This window comes from Sipha flava, unplaced genomic scaffold (genome assembly GCF_003268045.1).
Source record: "Sipha flava isolate LNK unplaced genomic scaffold, YSA_version1 211_pilon_pilon, whole genome shotgun sequence".
NCBI lineage: Eukaryota > Metazoa > Arthropoda > Insecta > Hemiptera > Aphididae > Sipha > Sipha flava.
This window is the reverse complement of record NW_020272824.1, coordinates 175,551-202,420: the sequence shown is the minus strand read 5'-3', so window position 1 is coordinate 202,420 and position 26,870 is coordinate 175,551. Positions and strand designations below refer to the sequence as shown.

Sequence of the window (26,870 nt, the reverse complement as noted above, 5' to 3'; positions counted from 1 at the left end):
TTCATTGAAATTGCAAACTAAAAACAAAAATATTTTAAAATTATACTGTGACTAGATTACATGGCACATTAGTTAGATTTTACGGACGTATTTATAAATATACCATTTCTAACAAATTATTCTTTAGCAATTCTGTCATAGTAATGATCTTCAAAATCGCTTAAATTTGTCACTTTCACTTCATGCTTATAGGTTCACGGTTTACCGCGTCGTTATACTGCTAGACATTTAACTAATGTCAAGTATTTATATAGGACAACTCGTGCAGTACTATATTGTGAATGGAATTTAAATATTTAAGTATATACTGAATATTGTGTGTTGTGTTTGTTTATTGTAGATTACTTAATGTACGTGATAATAACAAAAGTATTGTCCGGAATGGCTGCTCGGAAGAGTACGAAAATCTAGACATGGAGTCTAGAATAGGACTTGATTATATCGTTGAGAACCCAGAGTATACAGCGAAACTAGCTACAGGTAATTTTATTTCTTAGTATAACAATACAATTTTACAGTAGAAAAGTATACGTTTAAGATGTTTAAAATTTTTTTTTTTTAATAACATTCAACGTAAAATGAATGAGATAATATTATTATATATTTTTAAATAACGTACTAGATAAATGTAATAAACTATATATTCGTATATGTATATTTGCATATTTTTCGTATAGAAGGTTAGTTGGTACATAAAATGCAAATTTACAAAATAATCGAAATCTAAATTGAAATGATTTTGTTTCATAATTACTGATACGTCATTTAAAAACGATGTATACGTGCAGGTTTATTAAATAAAACTATTATTTTACTGTTATATTGCGTGTAAAATTACTTATTTTATATTGGCTTAGTATAAGATTATAAAACACGTCAAGAAAATTTTCTGGATTGCGTGTTAAATATTTAGCAAATCCTAGCTTAAGGCATTATCGGTGTTAATCGGTAGAAATTATGATCATTGTTTGTCGAATAAAACAGTTCGTGGAAAACTATGTAATAAGAACTTACTAAATACATTTTACATCTATTTCACTTACATACTCAGAGCTTGCGGCTTATAAGATAACATCGATTATTTTTAATATTAAAAATTACTGACCTTGAAAAACTAACCCTTTAAGGTATATATACTAAACAAGTATATAATAATGTTTAAAATTATATATTATGCATATTAGTCTCGTTATTATACCCATTAATATTGCTTTCGATATTACCTTAAACTATCTATAAATTGGATCAAATAGCTATCAAAAAAATGGATGAATATTATCATATGAATATGAATATCAATGCATAAAATATAAGAATTTTAGATTCAAGCTGACCTATTATAAGTTGAACTTTTATCCTCCAACTGTAATAATTGATATTTTAAAAAAATATAGTTTGGCAAATCATATTTATATTTTATTATTTTTTTGTAAAGAATAAATAAACATAATACTTTTAAAACAAATTAAAATTATTAAATATAATTTTAAAATGTATAGTTTTTTAATTTTTAAAATTATCTGTCTTTATTTAAAAAAATTTTTGGTTATTTTATGATCGAAAAAGGGAAATTTTTTTGTTATAAGCTGATTTAATTATGTCTTTTATACTGACGTAATTTAATAATAAGCAGTGTTTACATAAAAACGCCGGCAGCTTGTTTCAAACAAAAAAACCATAATTATGTTGTCGGTTCCAAAATATAGATTACTGTATTTGTTTCGAGTGGGAACAAGTATTTATTCAATACATAATATATCCACCTTAAAAAAGACAATATAAAGTAATTAAGATAAGTTGCTACCTTACAAAGTATAAACAGTGTGTAGGTACATAAGTAGTTCTGCAAGTTAAATGTAGGTGTTGATAACATTTTGACGTCTTACAGCGTCTACAATTTTTGTTATTTTAAATTTTTAGTGAAAGTAATTCTTGTATATTTTGAGCAATAGATTATAGAGATGACATGAAAAGATACGATTCATTTCTTTTTATCAAAACCATAATAATTATTAGGTATTTTACAATGAATTTTACAACTATTGCAATTCACAACTTACCATTAAAAATTAACTAATCTCTGTAGCTAATAGTAAGGATTTCTTACTAAGGAATAACTAATACATAAAACCATTTTATAAAAAATTAGACAATCATGGTTGTTTGGACCACTATTTATGCTTGCAGCCAACACGAAATAAAATATTATTTAATTTTTATTAGGTATTGATAAATATAAATTTTAATATTAAATTACACAACAAATCTATGATGAATAATTTTACAATACTATTTCTTGTTAAATGTGTATTAAATATTGTACATTTTTTCAAATTGTAATTTTAAACTAAACTAAAATTATAACTATTTAAAGTTTTAGTTATTGAAATAATTGTAATATTGAATGCTACATCAAAAAATAACCAATTTTCTATTCTGTTAAGATATGTTTAAGGTATCTATATATTTTCGAATTTTAAATTATAATTATTAAATATCCAACTTAAAATATGCATGCATTTTAATTATTTACTTCTTCGACGACCAATTGAATATAAAATATATAAAAGTAAAATATAGAAGTAAATAATAGTTTTCGGTAACTATAATGAGTGTATGTTTAAATTAATAAATATTATGATAACTAGTGTAATATTATTTTATGTTATTTGATTTCTCTAAAGGTATTTATGATCAATTTCAATTTTTAGAACCATTACATAAATTAACATTTAATTTTTAAAATTTGATTTTGTTATCAGTAAGACACTAAGTACTTTAAATTTTCAATTTAATTTCAGGAATTATTCTTATAACGATCATTATAGTTTATTATTATTTTTATGTTTATAGGAAGATTTTAATATGTGTAAGTATAAGTATATATTTTGAACGTATATTCAGGATTATATAAAATATTAAAAAAAAAGTTGTTCTATGATTAATTATTTATTTTTATGTTATTCTGTATAATTTATTTGTAAGATCATGCCCATACTAGTCATTAATTATTATTATTTAACTTATAATATTATTAAGTACATCATTGAAATGTTCAATAATATGCTACATCATAACTCTGTAAACATTTCATAAGCGTGTACAATGTACGTTAATTAATTGATTTAGAAAATCATAAAATATAGTTCAATTTCAATAATTTAATTCATAAAATTATGTAATTTTAGTAGGACAATAATTTTACTTGGCGATTGGAAACTTCAATGAAACTGCGTGAGTATAATATAATCTCAAGTAGCTGGACTTCTGCGCGTTTGACGTCACGCAGATCATTCTCGGCAAAAAAACCAGTTTTAACACCTACAGATCCATAGACTGAACCGTCTAACTCTTGTGTCGTGTACATTTTTTACAGTGTAGCCTATATTTTTATTCGTAATATTTTCAACAAATTTTATACGTGTATATATCATAATATGCTTTCATTACCATCCTCATATTATTATACAAACAACCATTGTAGTTGCTTAATCATTACATACTAGCTATCATATTTTGCTGCATCTTAGAGTAACCATTAAGTTCCCACCACGCTAAAATAAAAAATCAGTACAATGGACTCGAATCCAAGACAGATGTTCATCTTGTCATAATCCTTTTACAGGCTTTGTCATTAATTGTCAGTATCATTGAATATAATATACCTATACAAAATGGATATTTTGTACTTATTCTCATATGTATATTTTCTATATGGTTATACAACTGAATACTCGTATATATTTTTGTTAGGAAATGTGATTATTCTTTATAAAGTAAATTTATTTAACATACCGTTATCGTAAATTGAATTATTAACAATTTAAAGTAATTGGAAATTTTGCACAATATTATCAAATCTATTATATATATGTGTGTGTGTGTGTGTGTGTGTGTGTTTCTTAACACAAGTTAAGAAATACGAAAGCTAATATAGGTGTATATTTTATATATGTAAACGTTTATCGTAATAACCATACAAATTGTAAATTTAATTAATACAAATAATTTGTAATAAATAAACGCACAAATAAAGATGAATTTAAAAATTGAAAATATGTATATTTTATTATATAATTAACTTTAGTTAACATTAGAAACATAGGTATTTACATAAAGTTACAGATAAAAGATTTAATATTTTATGTATCATATCATATTTTATAAAATCAATTATATTAAATTTGTTTAATCAAAGGATCGAAAATATCAAAATTAATAATTTATTATATCGAAAGTCAGAATATTTGTAGTAACTACAAATAAACCAATAACATTTTATAAAATAAAGAATATTTAAATATTATATAACATGTTTTTAAGAAATTTAATTGTATTAAATATTTATATATTTCAAACAATATTATATTGGAGAGAAAATCTAATCTGAGAATAGGAAATTCAAATGCAGTGTTTGAAGATTATTTTTAAAGTACATAATGTATCACCGAAAAGCACTAATTACCTCATTTGTTTTAAATAAATGAATAATAAGCATACCCAACCATGTGGGTCTGATTATAATCCATTGTTTTTATGAGTGTGTTAACACTTGGTATTTTTTTAAACCGATATCTTGTGGAGGTAAACGACTAGTTTTTTTCGTTGATCGCACATAAGTTCATTCACAACTGAACGACACTCACCTAACACACTAACCTAAGTGGGCGATGTTCTTAAATATACAACTATTTCTACACTGTTATATATACTTTTATACCTACATATATATATATATATCAAATTAATAGTAATGTAACTGTTTGTTGCTCTTTCTCTTGTTAAATTTTTTGGGTGTGGTAAGCCCTTCGTATTAAAGGTGTTTTGGCCAAGGTTTTGGTTGTTGAGCTATGTTCAATACGTCATAACATTTTTAAATCGTCGCCAAAACAAAAAAAATTTTTTTTTAAAAATTCGGCTAGAAAATTTGAATAATTATAATTTTAAAAAGTAAATTATTTAAATTATTTAATTAAAACCGTAACTTCAATTATTATATAAAAAAAAAAAATATAATTTTTAAAATATATAAGGTCTTATTTTCAATAGTAATATGTTGTAAAATAATACAAGAGAATTATATTTAATATAATACAATTGTATATTTTAGCGTTTCCTAAAATGTGCTCTAGGGGCATTTTTTAAGGGCACCACGGTATACTGCTCATAATAGATAATTTAAAATGTAGAGAATTTTTTTTTCTTATTGCATTTGTAAAAACATAGCAAATATTGTAATATTTCTATTTATTTAATAAATTATTTCGAATGTACTATAGTATATCCGAACATCCACTATTTGAACTTCATCAATAAATTGTAAACGTAATTTCAGATTTTATATACAAATACAATATAATATATGGTATTAGTGTATAATATATGAATAAGATTAATGATTTCAAAAAAGAAATGACAATTTTTCAATTTTTAGAAAATATATGTAACTATCAATTATTTTTATGCATATTACATATATTTTAATACATAATCTATATATTTAGAAATTAATTTTAATGCTGAGAATTATTTTGAAATCGACAAGTTGAGTGGAAATAGACTAAGATGGTTTGGGAAAGTGATGAGACGAAAGGAAACAAATGCAGTAATAGTTGTTATAAAATTGAAAGTTCATGGGAAAAGAGGAAAACCAAAAAAGAGATGGTTGGATACAATTGAGAATAATAGGATGGCCGTTGGTGTGTGCGTAAGGGATATAAAAAATTGTGATGAGAGGAAGTTTAGGACAAGGATGATTGACCCCAAATAGTCGGGAGAAAGAAGAAGAAATATAAAAACATATAGTTTATGTATAAAAATCAAAAAATGCTTAGCTTGGAGTACTATTATATTTGTAAAGTACGACCAGTTTCGAATTAAAATTTTATCATTAGGTATACAAAGTATTTACAAAGTCAATAAAATCGCGACTGAATATGAAAAAATGAAGGAAGGAATATATCGAGAAATATTGGTCGTTGTACATTAAGATAATTTATTTTAATAGGAAAGATTATATAAAATGAATTCTTATTAGACATACATATGTTTATAAATATAAATATTTTGATTATTATTTATTTGTATCTATAATATATTGATACAACATATTATTTTTAAATTGGTTTGTATATTTAAAATATTATAACAATTATTTTTCTTTATTTCATTGTGTAGGTAACTCTTCTAAAATTATTTAATGTAAATTTTATTTTGAGTATTTTATATTTCTAAGTTTGTATTGATATCAAAATTAATATTATGATTATCTTCTAAAACACGTTTAGCAAAATTTGAATGAGGAATATTTTTAAATATTATTTCAGAAATTTGCTCTTTAGTATATAATTATTATTTATTAAAACTAAAATTTTTTCATGAATTTCATTTATGTAAATTATAACGATTGCATTAAATTTATCTACTGGGATCTTTCTTTATTTTTTTCATATTCAGTCGCGATTTTATTGACTTAGTAAGTACCTGATGATACATTTTTAGTTCGAAATCAGTCATTCTTTACCAAAATATATATAATACCCCAAGTATTTATTTTTTTATTTATTTCTGTATTAATTTACGAGAATTAACCATTAACTAATTTTTAATTTTTTTTCAAATTTTTTATTACATTAATATATATTTTAGATACCAAAAATTGTCTAAGAAGAGGATCTATAATCTAAAGTTTATTGTTTATAATTTGAAAATAATTATTGGTTTAATTTTGTAGTAAAAGTTTACATTTTTAAATGAAATTCTTCATATAAAATATTATAAATTACTTTTCTGTTCAAATTAAGATATTAGATTATATTAATTCCATGTTTACAGTTTATTATAATAAAAAATTTAAATTCTTTTCAATATGTACAATCATAAATATATTTTAATAAGAATTTCATGAATTTAAAATTGCATTCATTAAGTTCACAACATGACTAAAATAAATTCAGAAATGGAAAGAGTATTGAGAATGCTGAGGATCAAGGTTGGAGAGCTTTAGTAAAAGCTGTAAAACGTCTGAATGGCTGTGAGGCAAAAAAAAAGTTCACAACAATATAAGCAATTATGCTTAAACTAAATATTAAAAATGTTTTTATAGTAATGTTTACTGTTGTTTGCTTTTTAGGTCTGTAGAAAACATTGACATTTCTATGGCCTACTATTATTTATTTCATTCCACTTCACTTGCCACCAATTTATTAAGCCCTACTTATTACATGGATCACTTAGTAATAGTTCGCTTAACCAAGACAATGCGTTTAATTAATTATTAAGTAATTTTCTTCGTTTATTATTTAAAAAAATTCTTAATATTAATTAATTACTGCTGCAGTTGAATGTATACAATGTTATTTGTTTTATTCGTAAGCATACAGTATAATATTGAGTATGTACACATAATAGTTTATAACTATTAGCACCTGATAATAAATATTAATTAATTTAATTTGATATAACTTTAGTACTTTATAATACTATTATTCAAATAATATAATATAATATGACCCATAATAGCCAAATGATAAATTATATTAGACTACGGATTTTCACAAAGATTTTGTACTAAATTATTTTTATTTAAATATTAATGGTACTGATTACATTTTAGTTAATTTATTTTTTTCTTTTATTATAATTTAATATTTTTAAAGTCTTAGTAAATTAAATACATTTTATTGCTAAACATTTTAAATTAATTTGTTATACGCAGCTAAATATACTACAATAGAACACATTTTTTTTGTTACATTAAATAATTTGCTATTAACTAAACACACTGTATGAAATAATGTATTTAGATGTTTTTTTATTAGTCTTATTAGTCTTTATTTATAACTTACCTATTACTATTAGCATTCATATTTGTATAATAGATTCATAAAATATTTAGCATTAAAGTTACGGTTAACATTATAAAAATACGAAACTTGATAGATAAAAAATGTTTACCCACCAGAAAAATCATAATTATAATTTAAATTTCCATCACAAATTTTACCTTCTTAGTTAATAATAAAAGAATTATAAATTGTGATATTTTTTTCTAAGATTCTTAAAACTATATATATATATAATTTGCAGATATTATATTGGTTTATTGGTTATGATTCATAGTAGACACATATTAAGAAAGTACAAGTAAATCATACATGTACTATATACTAATTAAGTATACCTATATGGCTAGGTGGCCTTCGTTAAGCTTCAGATGATCATCACGACCAGAACAATTGTGATTGTTATTGAATGATATACTAAATACATTTTCTTTATTTGAATTAATTCCAACTTAAGAGTACTCAATATATTTTCTATAAGTCTACTTGGGTTTTCTCTAATATATCAATATATGTACTCATAAAGTAATAAAATCAAATTATTAAATATTAAATAAAAATAATATATATATAATATATAAATGCATTTTTGGTTACTAAATTTTAAAATACACCTAATGTGCAGTTTGTCACTACATATTATGTCTAATTTAAAAGTATATAATTGATGTATTTCTCCATCGTCGTAATCCTTCTCGTCGTAATTGTGTCCACATTATAAACTTTATTAGCTACTTAAAAATAATTGTGAAAATCGTCAACTCCTTATTTGCTCAAAGTAAAATCAATACCATTCAATTGTTAAAACTACTTATATGTTGTCCTGTCTTTTTATTTCGCTCCAGAACAAGATAATTTATTTTAAAATTACCTTCTTAAAATGTAAGCTCATTATTTAATAAGTTATTGCAGTACATTACAAAAAGTATGTACTATTTTGATTTTGAAAGTCAAACTCATAAAAATAAATGAATATATATTAAATATTATCAAAACACATATGGATAAAAATTAAAGTTATTTATATATTATTAACATAGAAACATAATTTAAGCTAATATAAATATATTTGTTTAAATAATTTAGAGATATAAAATGTAGAATCTATATAATTAACACTAACAAAAATTATACATGATAGCGAGCCATTGATGTTCATATTTTATGCATGTTAAAAAATGTAAATTCGTCACTTATATTATTATTATTATTGGTTTATCTTATTATGGTAAGCAATTAAAACCAAAATCAAATCTCACGTTTGCAAATAGCATGTAGAAACGTAACTGCCAATTTGAAGTATTATACTGTTAATATTCATGAAATTAATAAGGCTTATGACAAGATTGTTTTAAGTCATTCTGCATAATTATAACAATCTTTAATTCAAATAAATCTCAATTAGGTGTGTGTACAAAAAACAGTGTCTTCGTCAAATAGGATAAAAAAAGTCTCTAATGGTATTATATTATATTTATTATTATATTATTTATTAGTGTTGTGATCGTATTTCAAATATTCTACAGTTATTTAATTTTTGCAATGTAAAAATTTCTTTTACAGCTCTAGACACCAATAATGTTACTGTGAAAAAGCAAGTATTGGAGTTGTTATCTGCATTATGTGTTTATAATTTAGAAGGTCATGCCAGAGCACTTGATACCCTTCAACATTACAAGGCAAGTAAACCAAAATTATTATACTTACCTAACTAAACAGTATCATATTGATGATTCTGTTCTTAATAGTTAATTCATTAATTAATTTATATTAATTAATCATATCAAAATATATTGTTGCAAATACTTTATGTTTATAATAAGTCATAACAGTTAATCAATGCTAATTGACAATTATTTGTTTCAATTTGATAATGAATACATCTAAAACTAAACTTATATATAGTTATATATTTTATTATACATCTCATATGTATAATAAAATATATAACTATATATAAATGTATGTCCATATTTTTGAGAAATGTCACTTAGAATCAGATTATATATAATATATTCTAGTATTATTCTCCATCAATATAATAATACACTCCTAAAAATATTTATATATTATTGCCTTCCTTCATTTGATCTACTCATTGATATAAGCTATTACTCGATAGCACTTTAGTTTGCCTATGAGACAGTGGCATGGTTTTATATAAAACTCAATAAATTTCAAGCCACACAATAATTAACTATATGGTTTATATTTCACCTCTAAAATTACTGAATATTTTGATATATAAATAATTCCATCTAATAAAAACACTCAATTGTTTTTAGCTTTGATTGTCATTCATCACTTTGATTTAAATAACTTCAGATATATAAACAATGATAGTATGTTTTAAGAGAAGTTTCTTAAGTATAATTATATGGTAATACATGTATATATATAAGTAAGAGATGTACAGTTTAATTTTTGCAATTTACAGATAATATTTGTTTCAAATACACTTTTTTTAAATATTTATATGTATTTACATTTTATTTTAATTTAACAAACATAATAGTTTTAATTTTAATTTTAATTTTAATGTTACCATTTATTTTCTACGTGTTGTCTAGTAATTGATTATTATAAGTAATCAGTAATTCTCAAGATTATTTAATCATAGGAATAAACTTGTTTTTGTTATTATTATTGTAGTTTAACAGTGTATTAGGTTGGCTATAAATAAAAAAATAAATATTAATAATAACATTATATTTAGCTACATACCTACTTAAGATTTGTAGTACTGCATAATTAAGTTAAAAATGTTGAAAATAATTAGCTAGAAGCTTTGAATTATTTCAACTAGTATCTTTATAAATTTATATAATCGAATTATATATTGTATTATTTATATAATTAACTTTTCTTAAATTACTTCCAGTCAAAACTAATCTGGGAAATTATATAAAATTATAAAACAACAAAATATGATAATTTTATACTTAAAAGTATTATAATAGTGACATAATAATTATTTTGATTTCAACGTTGATTAATTTACAGGAACAAAAAAATGAAAGGTACAGATTACAAATCGTTGTTCGTGAGTTGCAATGGGCTTTATCCAAAGGCCAAGAAACAGCGGATTATCAAACAGCAATTGTGGCATTTATCAATTGCCTCATTATATCAACACCACAACTTCGAGATAGGATAAGAATTAGGAACGAATTTATAGGTAAAAATTTTAAAACCTTGGCTCATTTGATTTATTTAAAAAAAATTTCATAAATATTCTTTGAACCATTTAATTAAGTTATTTTATAACATGTACAATAGTCATTATTGGTAATTAAACATGCAATGAATTTTACAGTTCTGTGAGAATATTATATAATAATCCTTCAACATACTCGTTTTGATTAAATTGGAATAATATATTTAATACTGATTTATTTACCAACAAAATATTAAATATAAACGAAAAAAGTTATTTGAAATTAAATATTAATGTTCATTAAACTAGATTTTTAAAATTAAACAATAAAAAATTACATTTTATTCTAACTCATTAGAGTTATTAAAATTCGATAATATTTAGTGTCTATAAGTTATATGTCTTACATTAAACGTGTCATCGCATTGTTTCTTAATGCTATTAAGTTCAACAGCTATAATAAATGAATATCGACATATGTCGATATTACTAACTACTAATCATTGTGTAATTTAAAACATTTAAAAAAGGTATTCCATTCTTACTTATGTAGGTTAATGTAGTATAGTTAATTTTGCATAATTATGTCAGTTAAACAATAAATAGGTGTTAAGAATTAATCAGATAAATTATAATTTCGTAATTTTTGAATAATTATAATTTCAGGTCTCAAGATCCTTCCAATACTTAATGAATTGAGGTAACTAATTTTAATTATTTTTAGTATATATAAATATTGAAGATGTGAGTATTTGTTTTAAACATATATCATGTACTTCATTCTTAACAATAAATCATAATATCATGAAGCCTATACATGTTAAATTGTTTGAAACTGAATTTTATTAGAGCTTTTTCTGTAAAAAAAAATAAAACACTTAATGGCCTGAGTGAATGATGGTAAAACTGTTACTAATTAATACTTCGTCTTAGTCTTTGACGATATTATTTTGGTTTCCTTAGGGGTATGACGATAAATGAAAATCCGGATGTTAAAAATATTTCTACTAAAATCTCACTATGTATGATTCTTAGATTATCTATTTACTTTATAAATATATGTATATAAATTATGTAGTGAAGGATACAGAATTAATTTTCATGTTATATTAAGAATATATTTGAAGTATTATAATTATAATTTATTAAATTTCTGTTTCGTAAAACGTATAGATTTAATTTAAAATAAAAACATACAATACAATTAAATTGCCTTATAATAATTACTAATTATTGTAATTATACTAATTACATTTTCGTTTAGAGATAATCAAAAAAAAAAAAATGTTATGAAATGTATTATATTAGTATGTAGTACCTACTTATATTTTTTAAGTGTAATATAATTTAAAAACATTTTTGTAATAATTGTATAGTCATTTGTTATGGAAAAAAATGTACATATTTTCATAGCAACTATAATAGTAACTGAAAATATCTTTAGGAATATTGCCAATATTGTTTTCGATTACTATTTTAGCTCAGTTAACAGTAAAGAAATTTCCATTAAATGTCTTAGAAGTCTTTCGAAGTATTCAACGATTTCCACGTACCGAGTAAAGATGATAATTTGTAAACTTGTATTTAAACTTAATAGATTTATAGTACATAGAATTTACAATTTTTAATCCTATTAAATATATTAATGTAGCAAAAGTAGTAAAAATGCAAATACCTAACATTTTCTACAAAATTGTCATACGAATAACTTTCAATATCTATATTATATCATTCAAGTTGAGTTACTCAACAAGTTTAAAAAAATATGTTTATTATATCGTGGCCTAAAAAGATTTTAAAAAGTGTAGCTGCAATTCCGATAATTGTATAATAAATCGCATAATCAATATTATTAAAGTATCAGTACATAAAAAGACAATATTATGTTCCAAATGTATATGCTACAGGCTTGAAATATTTTACGTTTATGAGATATTTATTTACGAACTACTGAATAAGAATTGAACAATAAGCAAAAAGGTTTTGAATATTTTCAATATATTTTAGTGTACTTTAAAATCCCAAACTTACTAATATCTATGGATATTTTTCGTCCATTCTCATTGTTATACAATTTGGACTTGACATTCATTATGATATCTTTGTATTTTAACGATTTCATCCCAAAAATGGGCCATTTGCCAAATAATGCATACAAACTAGCAGCAAGCTACTGGCTCTGGAGTCCAGAATTAAATGTACAAGAATAGTACTCGGAGCTCGTCGGTGAGAAAAAAATGAACTTCCGTAGTCACTGAATAAAAACGATTGCTATTTCCAGCATCAGTCGTTCTCAAACGATTACAGAAGTTAGTCTCTGAGTGCAAAGTATTTATTTATTTTTGTGTTTGTTTTATTCATTCAAGGAAGGGATCAATAAACTATGCGGATCTTGGTGTACAATTAGATGTTTTTGATGAACAACGAGAAAATGACGAGTCGCAGATCCTTGATGTACCTTTTCGTGGAGTTGATATAAATTCTCACGTGGATGTATTTTATGCGATTTTAAGACAGGTTAGTGAATACTTCAAAACATAATTTTATTTTTTTCTTTATAGCTATTATAATCTAATTAAATACAGAATAAAGCAAAATTAAAACAAATTATTACAACTAAGATTATCTAAATAATTATATTATATAGTTAGCTGATGTTATTTTTAGAAATTATCATTTTTTTTGTTGAAATTTTATATATTTTCGTTGAAGCATTTAAAATTGTATATTAATTATTATAGTTTAAATACGAGTATTTTTATAATCTCTATGGTATAGTTGACCTTGCAATATTAAAACTACTGTAGTAGTGAATTATCGATCATTAGGTTGGTTTTAAATTTTTTAGAAAATATATGCATGTATTAATATATGAACGATGGACATATATTTGTATAAACTGATTAATCCGTGGCAAACAATCGATTTTCTGCTATCTGTATCTGAGATTCTAATCGGTACGAACAATTCTTTGCAGTAGAGTAAAAAAAAAAATCATTATAATATGTTAAGCAGTTTTGAAATTGTTTTCTGATTAAATAACGATAACGGGTGGGTGTCAGCATACAAATTCGTTCCAGCGCATTTTAAAGCCGTAATTGTAAACAAAAACGGCGACGATTTCGCTTCAAACTAGTCAAATGTTTTAACGCTAAAGGGAATCTAATAAAACGTAGTATACTACTTATTTATTAATATATATACTTATAAGGTCACGGATTATTTCAAGTTCTACACTACACTAACATTTTCCTTCTAATTTTAATAGACTATCAATGATCAATTTTTATCCCCAGGTATTGTTATATTATTACTATGTATTTTATCGATTTATTCTATTATATCAAATTTACAAAATTCCAATAATTTATATTTTTATTATTTCAATAAAAAAAACATTTTTTACCATAACTATGGCAAAAAATTATTCATACACAGTCTTACAGTCCTAATTCTGTTAATATGGGGAGAAAAATAAGAAAGAAATAAGCTTGGGTGTAATATTTTCTTACGTATTAGCACGCTTAGGCATATATTTACGTATACGTTAACACGTTTGAGCGATAATAATTCTGAGCCTATTAACGTCACTCAGAAACACCACGAAGAGGTTGGCTCAATATTCTACCACAAATATTTTTATATATTTTTTAAATTTAACATTTTTTAATTGTTGATATTTTTTTTTATTCGTGTATTATTTATTTTATTTATCCGGGACCCAATTAGTAAAGGAACTAATTAACTATAAGACCCGTGAATCACAAAAACGTATTTTATGCTGTACTTCCGAAGTAGGGAAGGGAATTGTCAACAATTTCATTGTAGACCGGATGTAAACTGTCACCGTGTAACATTACAGGTGGCCGACACGCCCCAAGAAATACCCTTTCTGAGTGTGCTGCAACATCTGCTGAGAATCGACCCCCGCGAAGCGGTCAGCGACATAATCTGGGACACGGCCGAGACGTTGGTGCATCGTTCGACGCTGCTGGAAAACCGGCAAGACGCGTCGCGCCTGTTACGGACACCCAGCGTCCTTGGCCAGAGCCAGCCCAGAGATGTGGGACTGCGGGTATGCTGTTGCGGACGTAAACCATCGTTGGGCCCGTCGAACGTGAACTCACCCACGTCGATCACTCCGACTGCGCTGCCTCCGCCGCCACCGCCGCCGCCGCCACCGCCACCACCGCTCCCGTTGATGGGCGTACCGCCGCCGCCAGTACCACCAGCGCCTTTCTTCCCCCTGAACCAACAACCGGCCACTGTTGAGTCGACGCAGCACGCAGGAAAGCGGCTCGTGCTCATGGGTAACAACGGGTCCACGAACACGGTGGATGCACCTCCGCCGCCCCCGGTGGAATCCGCTATCGCCAAACTGTTACCTCAGCAAGAGACCCCTACGCCCAAAGCCAAAATGAAGACCATAAACTGGAACAAGATTCCCGACAGCAAAGTATGATATTGTATATTTTTCGAGTTTCTAAAATATAATACATTTATAATCGTTCGACCGTGCAATACTGCCTATGATAACATTAAAACATTGTACATTTATGTATATTGTATTGAAACTGAGCTGCATATTTTTATACGGTGATTAGAATGCACCCATTTTTTTCTCTTCATTACCACGAATTGCACTTGAAAATAAAAATTTCATTTAAGATTACGCAAAATGGCTCCGAAAAAAATGAAAACAAAGTTTATAAACAACTTTGCCGAGGATATAATATAGTTTCGTAACTACAATGTAGGTATCGAATCGAATCATCAAATCGGATAAATACTAAATTTATTTACGTCAAGTATACGTCTCATTAAATTTAGTATCCATCTCGACTGTTGTCTAATTATTTTATGAATATAATCTATACCAGACCATATATATTTGTCCATTCAGAATTTTTTCTTTCATCATTATTATATTCGGGAGATGGTCTTTAATTATTTAATAATCTCGTAGCACTAATCTCCATCACGATAACATCATTAATTACAGTAATGTTAAGTCTAAATACAAAGGCAAGATGTTTTCCTCACACAAGAATATTATTTATGTGTTAGTGATACTTGTCTTACAGATAATCAAAATATAAACGATCAATGAAGGAACAGATTAGTTTTTATGATTTTTATTATTATCTTTCTATATATTCATAATAAAAATTTCTATCGATTTGAACACGGGTGGAATTAAATAAATCAAAATTGACATTTTTAATTTTCCACATGTAGTATTTTGGACGACATTCATGATTTCATATTTTTGCAAGTTGTATACATTTTAACATATAGCTTATTATTTTATTAAAAGGGAATTATATTATTTTATAAATTATTGTAATAACTTGAACTAAAATATTAAAAATTATTAATTTAACGGCTTTTACTTAATTTTTCTTATTAAATTTGTCAATTTAGGTTGTTGGACGTCATAACATCTGGTCGCTTGTTGCCAGAAGTCATCAAAATTCACCTATGCCAGATCTCGATTGGTCGGAAATGGAAGGTTTATTTTGTCAACAAGCCCCTACAGCACCGATTAGTCAAAGTGGAATATTGAACTTTAGATTAGGCCAAGACACAAATGAGTGTGATAAAAAACGAAAAGAACCAACAGAGGTAAAAGGATAACATTATTTTAAATTTTCGTAAAATATTAACATATCACTTGATGTTTTAGTTTAAAAATACATTTTTAAATTATTTAATTCCAGATTGTTTTATTGGATGGAAAGCGAAGTTTAAATGTTAATATATTTTTGAAGCAATTCCGAAGGTAAGATACTGTTGTACATATAACATGGCATCGCACATTAAAATATGTACAGTTTCATGCAATTTATATTTACAGTTCAAATGAAAATATAATACAATTAATACGCGATGGTGACCATGATGATATTGGTGCGGAAAAACTTCGTGGTTTATTAAAAATCTTACCTGAATTAGACGAATCAGAAATGCTTAGAGCTTTTGACGGAGATAAGGCCAAATTGGGAAATGCCGAGAAATTTTTATTACAATTGATCGACGTTCCAAAGTGAGATATAACACATATATTGAATATTTAACCTTCAATTTTTTCTCGCCCTTAAACCATAATAATGTACAGTAACACATTTTTTTTGAATTTTTATTACTAGTTACAAGTTACGCATCGAAAGTATGTTATTAAAGGAGGAATTCGCATCAAATATGAGTTACCTCGAACCGAGCATTAATTCAATGATTGTCGCTGGTGAAGGTAAAAAAAACACTAGTTATTTATTATTTTTTATGGAATTTGTATAACAGAATTTATAGTATATATAAAAAAATTTAGATTTAATGACAAACAAACGATTCCAAGAAGTTCTATACATGGTGATTTGTGCTGGAAATTTTTTGAATTTCGTGAGTGAAAAGTGCATAAACCTTTATACATATATATTATATCAGAATGTAGTTATGTAAGAAATATTTTATGATAGTGATTATTAAAATCTAGGGTGGCTATGCGGGGAAAGCTGCAGGAGTAAAACTAAGTTCATTACAAAAACTCACTGATATAAGAGCTAATAAACCTGGTATGAATCTAATACACTATGTAGCGTTGGTGAGTACTATATTTATTTACAAATAATTGACATATAAAACAGATGGAGTAAATAACACCAACGTTATAAATGTTTTATAGCAAGCAGAGAAAAATAGAAAAGATTTACTGAAGTTTCCTGAGGAAATGTCCGTGTTAGAAGAAGCTACCAAGTAAAATACTTTAATAGTTTACTTTGGCTCATAAGAAAATTGCACAGAATGCTATTTACATTTTTATAGTTTTCATTTAGAATTAAATACTCTAAAATCATTTAATTTAATTAATATCAATAATAATATCATTTTTTTTACTATAAATCTAAATCAAACAATACTTTATATATTCACTTAACTGTGGCTAACATTTTCAAATGTTTTTTAAACAAAAGATATTTATAATAATATTTTATGAAATATTATTGAATTATTCTATTAAATTTTCTTTTATTTAATGAGTTGATACATACAATTTATTATATTTTATATTCGACATTTTTAACAACAAATAGGGGTTAGCATTGAAACATCTTGTAAAAAATATATTTTTATTTGCATTAATGAGTATAAATTCTAAGTTTAGAAAAATATTACATTAATAAGGAAAATTACTCTGGTTCTCAAATTAAATATATTGTAAATTTATAAATTAACTTTTTGGACACAAAAAGAAGCATTCTACATGAATTAACTCGCTGACTTAAGTTAATTTATTTTAACATAATTTTGTTTTTAATAGGACTACTGTGGAACAGTTACAAAATGAAATAAATGCTTTAGATTCAAGGTTTAAAGTTGTTCGGAAACAAATCGAATTACCAAATACTGAACAAGATATTAAAAATCAAATGATTGAATTTTTAAAAGTTAATATTATGACAAATATTGTTATCGAAATTCAACTAATGAATACCATTATAAATTATACATTTAACAGGTAGCCGAAAGACAAGTTGGAGGCTTACAGAATGATATAGCTGAATTAGAATCAATGAGAAAAACGTTAGCCGATTTTTTTTGTGAAGATGTTAACACATTCAAATTGGAAGAATGTTTCCGAATCGTTCATAATTTCTGTATGAAATTTAAATTAGCCGTTGCCGAAAACGAACGGAGAAAGGTGCAAGAAGAGCAAGCGTTAGTCAGACGAAGACAAAGAGAAGAACAATTGGCTATGAAGAAAAAATTACGTAAGACAAGTATTATAATATTATAACTTATAAACAGATAATTCTTACATGTATCGTCTTCGTAAATTATCATACTTTTTAGTGACCAATGATCAACATATCAATGGTGCTGACGTTGAAAGTAATCTAGTTGATTCGATTTTATATGATATTCGTTCAGGATTTCCCCATAAAAAAAGTTTTGATAAGGTAAGTGTAATTAAATTATTGAAGACTTAAATACGCTATTTATATTTATTAATAATAATTAGGGTAAAAGACCACATAATGCAACAATCGTAACTTCGGAAGAAGATAATATATCAGTACCGGGTTCACCAGCTGTCATTAGACGCAGACTTGGCGTTGTTGATAATCCTAATAAGGAAGATAATTTATCTCCAGGTATTATAGCTATATTTATAACATTTTTTATTAAACCAAATTTAACAAAAACATTATTAAAGATGTAACGCCCAATGGAAGTTTGCGTCGTAGAAGAAGTAGAGTGCCTTCAGAAGAAGACGACGTGACGTTAATGGATTTCTTACGAACGTCTAATCAGGACGCTACTCCTCCCGTATCAAATATTCAAAGAAAATCATGGGGCAGTTTAGGTAATAAATATTAATAAGTTTAGGTAAAAATAGTTAGTAAAAAATATAACTACATTTCTAAAAATAAATCATATTACGCGGTATACTTGCCTATAAATTATATTTACAAGTAATAAATCTAGATAAAATATATTGTAGTTAAATAACAACAATATAATATAATATAGTAACTGGTTTTTATGAATCATATGTGTACACAAAATACATATTCTTTCTACTAATTTAATCTAATCGTGATTTAAATATTACAACTTAGTTGGTTATTGTCACGACTTTCTAACTGGATATTAGGTATGCGTTATTGTTTTTATTGTTATTGATTTTACAATTTTAAGTGTACCTATTGTATACGTTTATTTGCTTATAATATATTCTGTATGCATCCATTTTTCGTCATATTATGAATACATAATTTAAAACAATGTACTTGCATATATTTAATAAAATAAAAAATTGAAACAAAACGTCGAGTTAGGTAATCAGCTGAATATTTTTTACCATTTTATTCATAGATCGGTCTTGGGCAAGAAGATTTAGAGGTAGCGGCAAAAAAAGACCGGAATTATTAAGTGCTGATTTTAGCGCTGATAGAGAACGAGCGAATTCTCCATCTCCTTTAGTGGAAACAAAGTCAATCACATCTACTACAGCTTCAACTCCAGAAGAAGAATCTAAACCAAAGTATTATAAATAAAATTTAATAACATATTCAGTTTTGATAATACTCGTTTGTTTTATATACTATAGAGCATGGAGGCAAAAAATTGAAGCATGGCTGCAAGAAAACGAAAAAGAAGAAAAAGATTCAAATGATTTACGACGCAAGACCCAGCGAATACAAAGCAACCGAAAATCGTTAGAAAACGACTCAGAAAGTGATGGTCGTAGTAGTATTTTAGATACATTACCAGAAGGAAAATTGGCTGATGTCAATAATGACGAATATAAAAGAGTATATTCTGACTGGAGACCGACTATTGATAAAACCGACGTTGTTGGCGTCATGGAAGCAATTGCTGGTAAGTTAAATCGCTCATTATTTAAAACAATACCATTGACACTTAATTATTTCAAAAGCTCAACCTCAAATTAAAGATAAATCGCAATGGCGTAAGTCTAACTTAAATGTACCCAATACATCAGAAGAAATAGATACAAACATGAAGAGATATAAAAAACCTACTACTCTATCTAATTTCGACAGTCATAGCACACCCTTACACGTAAGCTTATATTTTTAATATTAATTTACAATACATTTTCTATTACATACAACTCGAATTAACTGTTTTGGATTTTTAATATATTTAGGCTATCAAAGAAGAAGACAGAAGAAAAGGTTTCATCGAAAAATTAGGGCAGAACGTGTCCAATCATGATCGTCTAACAGTTTATATACGAGGGACAAATCAGCCAGAAATAAAACCAGATTTAAGAAGCCCATCTTCATTAAAAAAGCAATTACCCAGTCCAGATTCGCCTGATGATAAATTATTACCTCCATTTGCTCCTAGACGAAAAATATCGGATATCACAAATCCAGGGGATATAACTGATAAACACGATATTGATTCAGATAATATAGAGACACCACCAACATCTCGAAGACTAATTGTAAAACCCCAATCAATACCGACAAAAATTCAAACGGTCGAAGAAGAAACACTAGGAGACGGTCAATTTGATAGGTTTTCAGCTGCCAGACGCACCAGAAGATATAGAAAATCTGCAGAAGACGACGTAGGCCGGAAATCAGAAGAGTACGAATCACCGAAGGGCAACGAGGAAACTGATGTCCGGTTGAAAAAATGGAAAGATAAGCTTATGTACAAAACACCCGAAGATGATAGTAATAAAGACTTTTCTAGGAATCGACTATATTCGTCTATGCCTAGATCAACTAGAAACCAAAGTGTAGTAGACCATGGAGATATCATGAAAGCTGTAAAAATCTATGGTCAACTTACCCCTGAAAAAAATATCATAGAACCAAAAACTCTAAATCGAGTCACTAAGATAAATCTTCATGATAATGATGAGTCGTCAATAAATATGAAAAGCGAATTTATTCCAGAGATTAGAGTGCAAGCTCTAACGCCACCAATAAAAACTAGAACCGAACACGACTTAAACGACGAAGGGTAAATATAAATTACGAATATTACTTTTTATTGTTATGAATATATTAACAGAATAAAAAATTATATCGGTTTTTTTTTTTAGTTTTGAAGAATCGGTAAGTTTGATATCAGCCGAGTCATTAAGTCAAGAGACTTCATCTGGTAATTTTGAGACCGAAAAATCTACTACAAAGGCAGTAACGAGGGCTGATAGTAGTGGGAGTAACGATACTATTAGTAGCAGCGGACCCGTTGCGTCTACCCTCAGAAAAACGAATTCGCTCAAATCATCCATTAAACCCGTAGTAGTGAGAAAAACTGAACTACCTAAACGGACAAGCAGTTTCAGAAGTCCACAGACTATACAGAAACCGACGGCAAAAGTGATTGCGTCGATCAAGCCTGCGACAGCGACAAAGTTGACGGCCGTCCAGAGACCGACCGTAACTAGAAACATTAGCGCGCCAAAGCCAGTTGAGAGGTCTAGTTCCAAGAGTAGTTTGCGCAGCTCAAGAAGCTCGTTAAACAGCTCAAACTCGGTGAGCACGGTAAAGAAGATTCCCGGTATAGCGACCTACACACGAGCCATTAACGATTTGACGACCGAGTTGAAGGCAAAAAAACCGCTGAACGCTTTGCAACTGCACAACCGTAACACGCCGATGGCCAGCAGAAGTAGCAGCAGTGGCAGCAGCATTGCAGTTCCTGTAAACAAACCAAAGCCAAAACCATTGAGCACTAGTTTCAAAGAGAATCATGGCAGATCTGGTACGATAGGATCGTCGCCATCCGGGAAACCATTGGGATTCATGAGGCCTACCGCTGCTAGCACAGCAAAAGACTTGATCGACAGTGGCAAAACAAAGCCTCTAGTCAAAAAAAATTTTAAGTAAAAAATGCACATATCACATCGTTTAATATTCTGCAGCAGTATACCTATACGTACTATTTGTAGCTCTTTCGACGCCGTGGCTACTATATGTTATAAGACATGCATATGGTAGTAATTATATACCAATATATAATATTATATAGTAATGTGTAATAATTGTGTAATACAATAGTAATGTTTCTGCATCTTGTAAAATATTTATTTTTGCCTAGTCTTTACTACTATAGCTATTTGTCAATAGTGCAGGATTCATTCGGTTAAAAGCCAAAAAGTTTACATTTTTTTCATTGCTTTTTATGTTTTATTCAGATTTTTTTTTGGTAATTTATTTATCTGTTTACATAAAATATTATTCCCATTTAAACTTGAATTATCATATAGAAGGCTGTCTCAATGGTTGAATTGTTAGGCTGTCCCATATAATGATAAAATCACTCTTTGATAGTTCTTTTCATATGTGTTTTAAATGTATAAACTAAATTTTTAATCAACGATTACATATACATTTTTAAATATGTTAATTAATCGTGAGACAAGTCTACATTAAACTATTTATTATCATAATGAGTAAAATGTTCACCATCTTATAATACTCTAGATTAATAATCATATATACATTTAAAACTTCTGTATGTGTTGTTTAAATATATTTATGATGTATTTTTTTTCTACTAATTTAGGTTTATGTATAATATTTATAAGTATGGATTTATTATATCTGGTATCTAGTCAGAACACATTGCTAAACAATCAAAACAAAGGTGCCTTTTGTAAGTAATAAATATCTATATATTATAAAGTTATTATATAGTTATAAAATGTATTTTCCAAAAATTATGATATAAATATTATATTTACACTACACTATTTTTTTTTAAATCGATTAATTTTTTCAAGTTTGTAACGATTTTATTTTTTATTTTTCTAAAATAATTGTTATATACTACTCTAATTTGTCATTATTAAAAACAAAAATATACATTTATAAACGTAGAAATTACCTATCTATATTATTTACTAGGTAAGGGTTGTATACGTTTTACTAACAATTGTTTTATTTTAATAAATTATTATTGTTGTGTAATAGCAAATTTCATCGAATATTTTATTTTCACAATTCGTTACTTGCTTTAAACGCATGTATATTTTGTAAAAAAATAAAAATAAAAAAATATGTGTCTTTAGCTCCTATTTATAGTGCCCTTTTATTTCGATTGCTCATTTCCTTTTTTAGATACATTTATATAATATTACGCCAAACGAAAATTCAAACGTCGTCCGTGGTGACTGTTTTACTTTTATATGATTGACACAAAGCTATAAGTATGTACAAATAATCGTTGGCCTATTGCGAATCTGCATTTGCGACTAATCCTTAAGCGATAATAATAATTACCTTGAGCTCGAATTTTAATTCGAAATATAATCGACTTAATAATATTTAAAAAAATTATGGTTACCTATACATTTAAATACTTAATATTTATGAACGATAGGCTATCAATAAAATATTTTTTCGGTACAAAACATATAAGGATTAATAATGAATAATGATGTCATGATGATAAACAAAAAACATAAAACGTTTCAATTTACCCAATTAAATAATAACATTAAAGATAGTAAAACATTAATTAATTTACTTATCCTAAAGGATATAAGTTACCTATCAATAGGTTTAATGGAATAATAATATAAATCTAATTAAATAAATACTTATAATTTTATTATATGTTTATTTAATACTTTACAAAACTTATTTATAAAAAAATAAAATTGTATCTCAAATATAATGTACCGTAGTTTGGAGTGAATAGGAACGATTTTAACAGTTTTTTATAGATTATGAGTTCAATTTATTTAGTAACGATATCACGAAAACTGTTTTATAAAGATCACATATATAGAAATATATAATATACCAAAAATAAAATTTATAAGGTTCGCGTAATAGCAATTGTCATAAACTGGGGAGGAGCGAGTTATTCCCAACTTTTAATAAACCGTGAACGTGTATTTAAAAGAAAATGTTATCTGATTTCTAAGTACAAAATAGTAAATAAAAATTTACTATTTACCGATTTTAGCATTTGATCATCGGACAAAGAATTGCTGAGTTTTTAAAAAAAGTGGGACATTTATCATAGTCTGCCCTCCCCCAAATAACACCCCTGTATATCTTTCAAGATATTTTTAAACGTAGAAAAAATAAAATAACAACAAAACAATCAAAATGTAATACGATATTACGAGAAAAAAATTATACAATTCGTAGAGGAATATCAAAATGTAATAATAACAGTGATAGTATAGAAAGATCTAGTAGAAGATACCAGTTATTCAATAATTCCTATTGAAATTTGTGATTTTGCACATCTCTCATGTTACATACAGATTACAACGCATTGAGCATTAGTTCGACGAATTGTTTAACCGTTGTAAATTATATGTAGCACGCTACACAAGCAAATTATCTAATACATTCAATTCTTACATACCTACGATAAGAAGTTTCAACTTTAAATAGTAATCAACCATTTAAATCGTAAGTCTTATTATAATGCAATTTTAATGGTATTAATTATTAGTCACGAATGTGTATATACCCGTTCATTAATATACATAACAAAATCAATATTTTATTGTATATATTTACGAATACCAATCCATATAAGGTACATATATCTGCCTATTATAGTGTTATGTTTTGACAACAACACAATAGAAGGATACTTACCTAAATTTTTTTATAATTTATATTTTATTATTCATACACTTGCCAGTAACTATTGTTGTAGGTACAACTTTTTAAGAAAACAATAAAATTATGATTTAGCGTATGTCGTTTATGTTAATTATTATAATTAACATGTGGTCTGTTTATCGTGATATATGATCGCGTAAAAATTATTCAAAATGGAAATAAATCGTGAAATAAATAAACAATAGGTATAAAAAAAGGTACGTATGTATGTGTTCTATGTATACACAATGATATTATGTGTAGTTATAAATGCATACCTATATCACTACGTTCTAACATACAAAATGTTACAGTTTCATACGGAAATTATAACGATGTTCAATTTTAAATTTTGAATGAAACAAGGAATTCATTAATTTAACCATGATGTACGTTTTTTTATGTCTGTGTACATAATTTAAATCAAATGGAATGCTCCGAATATCATCAAATGAAAAGTAAAAAATAGGTGATGGGTTCTAGTTGATAATTTAACGAAATAATTTTTTGAATTTCTAAAATTTTCTGAATAACCGAGAAAAATAGAGGAAATATGCAAGAGACTTAAATTTCAACCGAGATTTATCTTTTACGACTAATAATTACATAGTGTTTTGTCAAACATTACAGTTTTTTTGAAATTGAGGACACAAATAAATGCTCTAATTATCATAGTATATTTTTTAATAGAAAATGTTGTATATTTAATACTTTGAAAAGGAACATTTTACAAATATCTCTACATTTCTCGAAATAATTTTAAAAAACTTGAAAGTTGAATAACATTTTTTTCACATTATTCTTTTTTTTTAAAGCAAAAAAAAAAGAAATTTTTTTTAAAATTTGTAATAATTAAGATTCTTATAATTATTATACATTATTACTCATTTTACAGACAACATTTAATTTTTATCTATTATTATATTATTACTATTATATAAATATTTTACTTAAACTACTATTTACTTATTATAACATGTTATAGAGAGTGACATTTTGAAGTGCACAAAATGTTATTTTTAAGGCACACTTTTTATTTTGACACTTGGACTAACATACACATATTAAAAATCCTTGGCTAATTCTTATAAATTGAATTTTTATCAACTCATACTATTCATCAGATAAAAAACTAGTATTAGTGGCCAAATTTTTTTAAAAAATGTTTGTAGTTTGTTATAAAAATTTGACTTCATGTAAATTGTAATCATAGTTGCAACACTATATCGAGACACGAAAATGATGAGAAAAATTATGATATTGTAATTATTAGTACGTTCAATATTGTGCCTCAGAATTATTTTTATAATAGTAAAAGAATCTTTATTGCGTTAAATCGTGCATGCACGTTTATGATAAATGATAAGTAAAGTCGTTGGTAAAAGGCGATGCCCAATTTTGTTTATTTTCATCATATTGTCTACTCCACGTTTGGCATTATACGTAATACCTAGGCAAAGCTCGTATTATATATATTGTCGAGTGATTTTTGGCATTTTATATAATGCTAGGAATTTAGCAAAATTCCGGTTTCTCCATATTGCCGGTAACATATATATATATATATATATATATATTTAAATGTATAGTAACTTTTATTAATATGAAGTAAGTTAATTGCTTTGAATAATCTATTTAATAATTTATTTATAGATATGTAGATATACTAACTATGACTATATTTATTACATGTATAAATAATATAGCAATTATTATTTTATAGACTTGTACTACATAAGATACAATGTT

The 26,870-nt window shown here is 26.1% G+C and overlaps 1 protein-coding gene across 1 annotated transcript; it reads left to right on the top strand.

Annotated features, from left to right (window-relative positions):
* Positions 1 to 413: 413 nt before the first annotated feature.
* LOC112682792 (inverted formin-2-like) lies at positions 414 to 22,379 on the top strand. Its single transcript, XM_025553523.1, has 23 exons — positions 414 to 480; positions 9,408 to 9,523; positions 10,848 to 11,022; positions 11,668 to 11,701; positions 13,368 to 13,518; positions 14,864 to 15,457; positions 16,426 to 16,626; positions 16,722 to 16,783; positions 16,859 to 17,047; positions 17,151 to 17,251; positions 17,330 to 17,400; positions 17,495 to 17,602; positions 17,684 to 17,754; positions 18,320 to 18,446; positions 18,518 to 18,770; positions 18,853 to 18,959; positions 19,022 to 19,154; positions 19,217 to 19,366; positions 19,879 to 20,047; positions 20,114 to 20,385; positions 20,444 to 20,589; positions 20,678 to 21,507; positions 21,590 to 22,379. The coding sequence occupies exons 1-23, from the start codon at positions 414 to 416 to the stop codon at positions 22,377 to 22,379; spliced, it is 4,917 nt and encodes a 1,638-aa protein (XP_025409308.1).
* Positions 22,380 to 26,870: the final 4,491 nt, after the last annotated feature.

What these genes read in the sequence shown, in the direction of transcription:
- LOC112682792 (XM_025553523.1), top strand. Translation starts at nt 414, where the DNA reads ATGGAGTCTAGAATAGGACTTGATTATATCGTTGAGAACCCAGAGTAT. An exon ending in GTGTTAGAAGAAGCTACCAA is followed by an intron (nt 17,755 to 18,319) that starts GTAAAATACTTT and finishes TGTTTTTAATAG; the next exon opens with GACTACTGTGGAACAGTTAC. An exon ending in CGTCATGGAAGCAATTGCTG is followed by an intron (nt 20,386 to 20,443) that starts GTAAGTTAAATC and finishes TTATTTCAAAAG; the next exon opens with CTCAACCTCAAATTAAAGAT.